At 40.2% G+C, this 10,566-nt stretch overlaps 3 protein-coding genes across 5 annotated transcripts; 1 reads left to right on the top strand and 2 right to left on the bottom strand.

Annotated features, from left to right (window-relative positions):
- The first annotated feature begins 312 nt into the window (after nucleotides 1-312).
- Epp (Ecdysteroid phosphate phosphatase) lies at nucleotides 313-4,040 on the top strand. Of its 2 annotated transcripts, none has more exons than XM_077401252.1 (4): nucleotides 313-611; nucleotides 971-1,208; nucleotides 1,308-2,012; nucleotides 2,096-4,040. In XM_077401252.1, the coding sequence occupies exons 1-4, from the start codon at nucleotides 505-507 to the stop codon at nucleotides 2,885-2,887; spliced, it is 1,842 nt and encodes a 613-aa protein (XP_077257378.1). In that variant the 5' UTR covers nucleotides 313-504; the 3' UTR covers nucleotides 2,888-4,040. The 2 variants fall into 2 exon arrangements, with proteins under 2 accessions (XP_077257378.1, XP_077257377.1); XM_077401251.1 differs by having other exon boundaries at nucleotides 595-727.
- Nucleotides 3,973-5,316, bottom strand: Etfb (Electron transfer flavoprotein beta subunit). Its single transcript, XM_077401272.1, has 3 exons — nucleotides 5,153-5,316; nucleotides 4,556-4,954; nucleotides 3,973-4,490 (listed from the first exon to the last, which is right to left on the bottom strand). The coding sequence occupies exons 1-3, from the start codon at nucleotides 5,201-5,203 to the stop codon at nucleotides 4,179-4,181; spliced, it is 762 nt and encodes a 253-aa protein (XP_077257398.1). The 5' UTR covers nucleotides 5,204-5,316; the 3' UTR covers nucleotides 3,973-4,178.
- A 959-nt stretch (nucleotides 5,317-6,275) lies between these two features.
- LOC143894706 (zinc carboxypeptidase-like) lies at nucleotides 6,276-10,381 on the bottom strand. 2 transcript variants are annotated; one of them, XM_077401259.1, is made up of 7 exons: nucleotides 10,359-10,381; nucleotides 8,408-8,567; nucleotides 7,573-8,106; nucleotides 7,395-7,479; nucleotides 7,099-7,301; nucleotides 6,799-6,883; nucleotides 6,276-6,559 (listed from the first exon to the last, which is right to left on the bottom strand). In XM_077401259.1, exons 2-7 carry the CDS (start codon nucleotides 8,558-8,560, stop codon nucleotides 6,360-6,362), a joined length of 1,260 nt encoding a protein of 419 aa, XP_077257385.1. In that variant the 5' UTR covers nucleotides 8,561-8,567; nucleotides 10,359-10,381; the 3' UTR covers nucleotides 6,276-6,359. The 2 variants fall into 2 exon arrangements, with proteins under 2 accessions (XP_077257385.1, XP_077257386.1); XM_077401260.1 differs by lacking the exon at nucleotides 10,359-10,381 and adding an exon at nucleotides 8,780-9,063.
- Nucleotides 10,382-10,566: the final 185 nt, after the last annotated feature.

Here is a 10,566-nt window from a genome sequence, read left to right as displayed (position 1 = left end):
ATACTGCGGGAAAATAATTCAATTGTTTAATTCTCAATCTTATATCAAAATTATCTGTTAAAATTTTACTCGACTATAATATTCGATCCTTGAAATCGTCTGTTTATTAAGATTGAATTTAACTAGTTAAGCTTCGAAAGATCTGCGTTTTGAGAGATATCTCGCGTTCGAAGAGATTATATAATATCGCATTTATCGCTATCTGATATCTTTGATATCGCGGCGATCGGCGATATGACGTTCAGGACAAGCAACTCAAGAACCGTCAACTACTCTCCACGTCTCCACGACGAGCTACAATTTGTTAATGGAACATGTGCCGAATATCGTCGCATCGTCGCATTACCATTTTTTCATCGACGAACGACCCGCCTCGGGCGCGCAATTGCCGCAATTTCAAAAATTGCTCCCCCTGCCCTTTGCATTATTTGTACCCATTTGTACCGCGGAAAGTCGCGCGCGGTGATTGGCCAGCCTGGGTCGCGAACGCAGTAATGTGCCGTCATGGCGACGCTGCCGCCGCGGAAAAATCCGACTCCCACAAAAATTTCGAAGCAGCACTTGACGCCGTTGCAAACGCTTCTGCAGCTGGGCTTCCCGAAACACCGGGCGTACGTATGTGGCCCCCGGCCCCCGCGGGAACGCGCGGGCTCGTGTTTACGCGCGTACCGCACACGTGGCGCGTCGTCCCGCGTAAACTCGCGTCGCCCCTGCGGCCTGCCCCACTGTAAACAAACAGCTGTCAAACGTGGCCTTGGCCAGCGCTATTTCGCGCGACTTAATTCTCCGATCGAGTCGACTTTGTCCCAAAATTTTCACGCTTAGAGTAGATCTTTGCGTTACCCGAAGTTGTTGCCGTTGCCGAGATATCGCTGAGATATAGGCCAGTTCCGATGCTGACGGATGTTTATTTGACGTATACTTCTTAGGAAAATGTTACAGCGTCGTTCATGAAATCGTGTATTCTCAGGGAAAAGGCGCTAGCGGCCACGGGACACCGCGGCGTGCAATTAGCGTCAGACTGGTTGCTGGCTCACGTAAGAGATCCGACTCTGGACTCTGATACGCAACGGCGGTACGTTCTGTACGCTTGTCCGACCGGGCCGTTAGCCGAGCAGCTCGAGCTGTTTTGGTCGGAGAGTAAAGACCTAGGATGGAATGGTGCTCACAACTTTATACCGCATATTACCCTCGTCTCCTTCTTTGACGTAAGATACCTAATTTATTGCATATTTGGCGATGTATAAAATATTTGTGTCTTGGACGACTTAAAATTTACGAATACGCATTGTCAAACATTTTTGTAGGCTCCCGATGAGTTCACAAAGGAATTAGCGAACGCTCTTGAAAGTGTGGTTCATCAGGATGGATTACACGAACGTATCGAGCTGGAGACATACGTGTCGCCTAATTTCATGGGTCTCTTCGTCAAGGACGCGAACGCGGAGTGGCTGAAGAACGTCGCTCTTCGCTACGTCAATAAAATTGCCGACCTAGGTATCACTGCCGAACCGCAAGTAAAGTCTCTGCACCTTACGCTGGCTTACCAATTTCCCGGCAATATGTTTCCACCGCTCCGCTCGATGGTCGAGAAGCTAGGACCAAACACCCCGGCCAATTGGGAACTCAGATTATACTCGAGAGACTCGAGATTGCAGAATTTGCACGTACACAAAGTGACGCACGCTCACGTGCCACGGGAACACGACGAGTTAGAGTTAAGAGTAGGCGATTACATTTACGTTCCAGAAGGAGCGTGTAACGCGTCCACGGACGGTTGGGTGGAAGGTATCTCTTGGTTGACCGGTATATCGGGTCATTTGCCGTTGAATCATACCAAGAGGACTGCGGAATCGGACTCGTGGACGTTGCACGCCACTGTGCCGATCACCGACGTTAAATGCGAGAGCGCGGAAGAGGAGGAGATACCGAAGATCGGGAGACCACCGCCAGTTTTGTCTCCAAGCGAGTCCACCGACGCGCCCGATGGGATTCCCACCGCGGAGGAGCCGGTAATTATTTTTGGAAAGAATATATCTCGCGGAAACACCCCCCACACAGGCAGATTTGTGTAATCTGTTGCGCTTTCGAGCAGATGGCAGCGTCGGAAGCGCCCGAGACCCCGTCTAGAGAGATCTTCGTATGCCGACACGGCGAGAGGGTGGACTTCACTTTCGGCGCGTGGATCCCGTATTGCTTCGAGTCGAACGGTTGTTACGTGCGCCGTGACTTGAACATGCCCAAAGAAGTACCGTCCAGGAATATCCAGGACTTCCAAAACGATAGCCCGCTGACGACTGTAGGCGAGATGCAGGCGAGTTTGGTAGGCGAAGCCATGAAATCGTCTAGTATTAAGATAGACGTAGCCTTCGCGTCACCGTCGTTACGTTGCGTTCAAACGCTGGCCCATATCCTAAAGGGACTCGAGTCCGATATTCCGATCAAAGTAGAGCCAGGCCTGATAGAATGGTTGGCGTGGTATCCGAACGGCATACCCGTTTGGATGACCTCCGAAGAGTTGATAAAGGCGGGTTTTAACGTCGACACCGATTACGATCCGATCGTGAAGGCTAAAGAACTCCCGCTGAAAGAGAACGCGGCACAGTATTACGAACGCAGTTACGAGCTGATCAAGAAGATCATAGAAAGCACAGTTGGTAATATTTTGATAGTAGCGCATGCCGCTTCCTTAGCTGCGTGCACCAGACAGTTAACCGGTGGTAGAATACCCCCGGCGGCTGAAGTCACTAGATTAGTTCAAAGAGTACCTTATCTGGCGTGCTTGACGGCGCGTCAAGATATTGACGGCTGGCAGCTCCATCCTACTCCCTTCCCACCGATCACCCATACCAGTAATAGCAGATTCGATTGGAAAGTTCTAATGTAATAACGTTAATGAGCACAGCTTTTGTTGAGGAAGGCACTTTACGAAGCCTATATAAATATAAAAGACTGTTATAATACGATGAATTTTTATGCAGGGCTTTATCTGATATCGAGGATATTTGAAACGATATCTAACGAATTAAGATAAAAGTTTTTTTCGGAAAGGATCTATTATTGGTATACGATAATATTGATCAATACGATAAAACCTAACCGATTGCACGACACGATTGAACAATATTTGCTTCCTCGGATTATGATTGATACGGGTATTGTGAGGTATAGTTTATTTTTTAATTACGGATATAGAACAAATACTAGCCACGATGTTGTTATCGGTATCGTGCTGTACCAATCTGGTGAAATGTGTAATATATAAGGGGCATACTAGTCTTGATTGGACGCATTTTCTTGCCGAGTTCTTGGACGAAGCATTGAACAAAGAATTTTACAAAATATGATATTTATATAGTATTTTAAAGTAATATACTATTTTCTGATTTTAGAATTCATATCTCTCTCTCTCTCTCTCTCTCTCTCTCTCTCACACACACACACACACACACACACACACACACACACACACACACTATTTTTTCTCTTCAACATATGAAATTATATATCAAAGTAGAAGTGTACAGGGAAATCAATGAGGTGCTCTTACGCACATTATTCATGGTCTCCGTAGAAAAATGTTCCATGCGAGCTTTACCATTCCTTGGGAAATTTAGGCTTATGACGTGTGTCAATTAAGTGTGACGTTGAATCTAACTTAATGATATCTGCGTTGCATCGTAATAAAGTGATGCACAAAATGAAGATATATTTATGGTATCGCTATCGATGTTACCTTTTACAGAAAGAATAACGTTTATATGTATATATTTAGGTATACAACATCGTTTCAGAAATGTGTCTAATATTGTTCCGCTTTTAAAATAGATTGAACATTCGTTTGTCTAATCGTGGATAAGAAACGTAAGACATATTTTTATTTATATGTATATACATATATATATGTATGTATATATGTATAAAATTCGTGTGGACAGTATTTTATTAAATATATATTCCTAATTGTGTATATTTAATGTTCTTCTCTCCTTATGAGCGTGCACGCGCACCGCGGTACAAATTTATATTGAAAAAAAATATATATACATATATATCTATATCATATACAATTTCTGATGATGTACAAAAGCATTGTACTATATACAAAACGAGTTATCAAAATATAAGAAGAGTTAAAAGACAACGTTTGTTCTTCTTACAATTGTTCCATTATTTGGTTAAACGTGGCCGCCTTCTTTCAATTTGACTATCAGGGTGTCCACGTCCGGTAATATAGCACCGGCCTGCCTAACTGGCGGATCTTCTACCGAGAGTATCTCAATTCTCGGTGCCGTATCTACTCCAAGATCCTTCGGGGTAATCTTCTTAATTGGTTTCTTCTTGGCCTTCATAATATTCGGCAAAGTCGCGTAACGCGGTTCATTTAGGCGAAGATCGGCGCTCAGGACCGCAGGGACTTTCATCTCGACGACTTCTAATCCACCGTCAATCTCGCGCGTAATAGTCAATTCGCCGTTATTGTTTTCGATCTGGATAAAAGAGAATATTGAAATAATCGTATGCAATGTAACAAAATCATGTTTTGTCTTCTTACCTTGCTGCAGAAAGTGCCGGACGGCCAATCCAGGACGCCAGCGGTCATTTGTGCGGTTTGATTGTTATCATCGTCTATGGCCTGTTTTCCAAGTATCACCAAATCCACTTTCTCATCCTGTGCCAGTTTGGCTAGTATCTTGGAGACGTGAATGGGCTGCAACGTCTGATATTCGGGACCAGATACTTCTACGTGAATCCCGCGATCCGCACCCATGGCGAGCGCAGTCCTGATTGTGTCCTGCGACTGCGTCGGTCCACAGCTGACCGCTATTATTTCCTGAGCTATTTTCTTCTCCTTCATTCTGACTGCTTCTTCGATAGCTATCTCATCGAAAGGGTTCATCGAATGTTTAATGCCATCTGTAACTACCCCGGACTTATCCGGCTTGACACGAATCTGTAAGAGCGTGTAGAAATACGTTTTTAACTTGTTTTTAACTTGTCGATGTTGCAAGCCAGTACTTTCAGAATCTTAGTTTATTAATAGAGATGTGATTGTTGTACTTTTTAACATGTTGTTAGAGAAAAAATATTGGACTTCGTAATAACGTTCTAATTTTTCTTAACAAGTAGAGATTACGTTGTTTTTCTTTACCTTCACTGCATAATCGATTACTCTTTTTACACCTACAAGCACACGCGCCATTTTTGCACAACGAAAAAATGCTATGCCAATGCTAATGCTATGCAACTATTTCCGTTTAATTCCTTTTAATTAAGGCTAATAATAAATTGATAACAGTCCTTCACAAAGGTGGCTCAAAGTCTAAAGTCTAAACTGTGTATTTCACTAGAAACATTGTGACCAACTTGGCTAACGAAAATATATATCTTTCTCTGTACACTAGGAATCACCGAAGAGAGATGCCTGAGATTGGGCACGCCCGCGTTTTGCGAAACCCGTTTGTTGGCATCTTTATGTGCACAAAAAATATGTACGTTAAATTATGTAACCATGTTTACAAGTATTTCTAGCACGTCACGTTCACAGTCTTCGGTTCTGTTCCACAGCGCACTGAAATAGTTTTCTATAATATCCATTATCAATATAGATTAATTTTAATCTCGGTTTGATCTAGTTTTAAAAATTAGAAAAAAATAAATTATAAACCAAGATTAAAATTAGCTACGTTAAGATGCTGGGAACGGGCACACCTAGAGTGATTTATTTTACACACCAGCATTGAAAAAATAAAGCTCACGCTATAATAATTTTATAATATATTGTACTTAAAAAAAAATTTTTTTTTTATTTCTCCTTACTTTTTTCAGAAAATGTTGCGTAAATCTACATATTGTTCTTAAATACTAATGAATTATAGAACAATAAAAAATATGCAATATGTAATTAATAACACTTAATTAGGGTGTAAAAGTTAGGTAATTATTTATGCAAAAAATATCAGGCGCCAGTTTCCAGGGGTTAATAGAAATGGATATAAGAGAAACATTTTGAAATGTACGATATAAGATTTTTTTTTAAGTATTCACAAGAAATTAACAATTGCGCGTAAATTTCTCAATTAAAAAGAGTCGCTTCGTGAAACAGTTGATACTGCGATATCGTTACAAATAATCAGGTGGATTTATTAGATTGTTAATTGTCCACCGGAAAGGACCATGTTTAAGCGTAGTGACAATGCGAGGGATAAATATACCAAAATATTTATTATCGTCATTAGATTACAGAGCAGAATAGGGAGAGTGAGACTCTAGCACTTTGTCAAAAAAATGTATTATCGAGGTAATAAACGTAATACATTGAGATAGTGAAATATTTACAATAAATTAAATCGGCATTCTCAAGGTTTGGGATGCCCACGTGCCTTTGCTTCTTTAAACATCGCTACGAGAGAGTCCATAGTCTCCTCTCCAGTCGGGATAATCTGATTAGGCGGTAACAGAAAACCGTAACGACCTGTATCGCGCAACTCGTAGGTGTAGGCGATAGGTTTACGAAGAACGCCTTTGACATAATCCACAGAACTTCCGGTAGCTATGTCTGAAAGTGATTCGATAAGAACGTTAATATAGAAAGATCACGTCTTTTTTTACTTACGATTACTTTAATCTTGGAATGCGATAATTCAATTTCAATTATAGCAGATTATATTTCGATCTTAAAGAAATAGAAATAAAAAGAGATCTTTAAATCAGATAAATCATTTTAGATAGATTACAAAATACTTAAGTTCACAAAAAAGATAGGGAAGTAAAATGAATTAAAATCTTTTCGCTTACAGATTGTCTCAGCAATATTTCCGGTTACGTATGAAGTTCCGTATCTCTTTCTGAGAGCTGTAATCGATTTCGTGCCGATGGCGTACTGGAAATATAAAGATTATATATAAATTATTAATGTTACAGGTCGCGACGTTAACAACGAGATAACAAAAATCTCTCAAATTCGAAAAATCAAATTGACACACAATTAATCCGACAATAGAGTAATGATATAAAGAAAATAATTATACAAAAAAAAGAGCTTTATTAATTTATTTAAGATTTTCTATGTTGCTTTAGAATGTTAAAGCTTTTTACCAATTCCTCATAGTTTTCAAGATGAGCCCTCGTGTGACCATACGGGAACATTAACATTTGCGAATAACTGTGAAACGATATGTACGCGTAGAATTTATCGGAGATGGACTTTATGTAATCGGATGCGCTTTCCGTCTCTATGTCGGAGAATGGCGCACTTCCGGCATAAGTCTCAGAGCACGGGATGCTGCTAGCACCTCCAGCTGAAAACGTCAAATTACCGTAACGTTAATAAATATTTAGAGAGAGAGAGAGAGAGAGAAAACTCGCTATTTACTAAAAATCCGGGTACTTACTGTTCCATCTGTAGCCCCAATTCCTGTTCGGATCGCTACCTCTGCAGTAGCCGTACGGCTTACGCGTCTTTCTCCACAATCGGTTCTGGAAATGACCGAAAAAAATGTATATACAGATGAAACTGATTTATAAATTAATGGCTCGCGTTCCGCAAGCACGTTATGAAACGGAGCTTACCGTAGTATGCGTGTACGCGTATCCGTCGGGATTGAACGAGGGGAAGATGTACCAATCGTGGCTCTCAGCTAGAGCTCTGACGTCCGGCTCGTTGCTGGTCAGCAATTGATGCAGGATGTACATGACGGTCGCCGGCGAGATCCATTCCCTGGCGTGAATGCCACCCTCGATGAAGATTCCGGGACTGTTGGCTTTAAAGGAGACCTTGACGCCTTTGATCTGGCGGCCCTCGTACGTTCTGCCGGCCACGACGGTCCGTACCTTGTCGGGGTACTGTTTGGCCAGGTCGTCCAGGTTCTTGTAGATATCCTCGAGAGTGTGATAACTGGTGAAATCGAACGATTTTGATCGGATTTGATCGATCGATTGGCTCTGAGGAGTCGTTTCGTCAATCAACTCTTGGACGTCGTTGATATGAACTTGATAGGGGATGCCGATCTGAGCCATCTTCTCATAGAATTCGGGCAACTTGTGTGGAGCGACCATCAGGTCCACTTGTTTGTTCACGATACTCGGCGAATCCCAGAAGGAGAACTGTAAGGAATAATTCAATCTCGCGCATTAGAGTCGAAGTTTAATTTTGAAGTTAACTTTGTATTCTTAATCTTGCGAATTATTTGCTGAATAATTTTATAAAGTGGAAGATTCTTTAAAATTGTAGAATTTCTAAAATTTTTTGTAAGTCTCGTGAAACTGATTTTGCGTGAGTTTCAAGTAATGAAGCTATGCTTAATGTACATAAATTAATCGATCAAGAGCAGAACTCTATGTAATATTCTAGATTCGTACTTGTATTTGCAAAGCGTATCGGTTAACATAAAAGGAATTTACTCACTCCATCATAAACGTTTTCCAATTCCCGTAGATTTTCGAGTTGCGTTTCTGTGGTCGGAATCAACCTGAAGACCTTGTAATTGTTGTAAAGAGCCTTCTGGGTAGCCCCACTGGCCAGGCCCACGATCGCGCACAACACTATTATCTTCCACATTGTGGCTCTGTATAAAACCAAACATTTTCGAATAATTTTAATACATGAATTTTAATATACAATTTTCGTTTAATTGACATAACACTATCACGAATGTTTTTCTTTTTTAAAGTTACTGTTAGACAACACAAATAATTTTTAGAAAAGTGATAGTCGAAATTATCATTGACCGAATGCTCAGTTCAGGAATCGTTCTCTCGAAGACATATCAGCGCTTACCCGTTGCGAGCCAGGATCACTTGGGATTATGATTGTGGCTGCTGTTTCGTCCATTGTATTTAAACACTGGATGCACACGGCACCAACGATTGACACATATCCAGAACATTTTATTAAGAAAAATCATGCCGATCGATCGATCAAGTGAAGATTATGTTGGGTTTTACCGTTTATCAGACATGTACTTGGCGCGGGACACTGTCTTTTGATTAGCTTGAAAAGAATCACGTTATCACGATTGATTTTGTATGGCGTCTCAATAGGTGTCGAGACGGCGTGTCACAATTAATCGTCTAGCAGCTTTATCGGACGTTTAAATTGGATGTGTGTGTGTGTGTGTGTGTGTATCTATATGTATATATGTACCCAAAGGTACTTTTTTATAATCTAGAAGTGGATCTAGATTTTTGCGTGTTTATATATATCGTAACCAAGTTTCAGTAAATAATAACATGTATTCTAAATACATGATAAAAATATTTATTATTACATATATATTCATATATTGTGTTGAAGTTAATATAGAAAAAGTTAACTCTCTCTCTCTTGCTCATGTTTAAAATGTTTTGTTGGTATATTGCGAATTATTTAATTTAGAGTAACGTCGATTGAAAAAGAATAACGCGATTTTATGTCATGATTCTACAAGTATAAGGAAAATAATTTATATATAGAAGAAAAAGAGTGAAAGTCGTTTTCAATAATCTGATTGTGTACAGTGCAGTAAAATGATTGCAATATGCGTGAAATCAGGTGACAGATGCATGAAATTGATATACGAAATAATCGCTAAATCAATTCTTATTTGCGCGACTTTGTAAAAAGAACATGATTTTATATATCCCGATAAACAATTTTAATCTGTATTCTCTTCTAGGAATAATATGCCTTCTCTCGATAAATAAATCATCGGCGCGAATAAAGCCACATTGAATTTACATTAACTTCTTTGGTGAATGTAAATTCAATGTGACTCCATTTATTTAAAATAATTAATTATTTTATTGCTTCCGTCAATCGCGTGCTTCGCATCTTTTCTAATGTTTGTACACAGTTTTCGTACGTATATTTGTATTCTTATCAGATAGTACTATCATTTCTCCATTGTAATTCTTCTTCGTCGATTAGTTATTGCGTGATCGACATCATTTTCAATTGCGTCGTGGACAGTGTGTGGACACTCAACGAAGGATGATCTCTGGATAAAAAAGTAATTGAAGCCCGATAAGACATTCTTGTCACCTAATTATAGATCGAGATAATGCTCCTTTTATCTGGATATCACAAGATTGGCGCATATTTTGTCGCACCTCACGTGAGCGATACAAGATCACATGATCGAATCTTTTTCGCGCGTGATTTGTTGACTTAATCCCCTTTTATTTGCCGATTCTCTTTGTAAACAAGTAACACGCGATTGTCATCTTATAAACGTAAATCAGTAATTGCGATCACTCGCTTGCGAAAAATAAATAAGTAAAAGAGAAGGGTTTCATTTTCAATCCCTCGAGAAATCTACTCATTTCAGAAAAGAAACTTCTATGGCAGGTTTGTGGAAAATATCAGTTTGTATTTTTACCTTTTTATTCGATGGATGCCGCTCGCATTAGTTTCCTGGTTGCGCTTCGAGGAATGTGCTCTCCGACGACTCTTTCGGCTCTTATATACGCACCGTTCTTTTTCCAGCATCATAGTACGCGTGGAGTAACGGGATATGGGTGTTTAATTTGCATATGCAAAATGAGTTATTCGGGAACCGCCAGCACGTGGTACAGGGTGTCCTAGAT

Source organism: Temnothorax americanus, unplaced genomic scaffold (assembly GCF_048541705.1).
Source record: "Temnothorax americanus isolate GAGA-0224 unplaced genomic scaffold, ASM4854170v1 Scaffold14, whole genome shotgun sequence".
Taxonomy (NCBI): Eukaryota; Metazoa; Arthropoda; class Insecta; order Hymenoptera; family Formicidae; genus Temnothorax; species Temnothorax americanus.
Note: the sequence above shows the minus strand (reverse complement) of the source record. Positions and strands in the feature narration are given on the sequence as shown.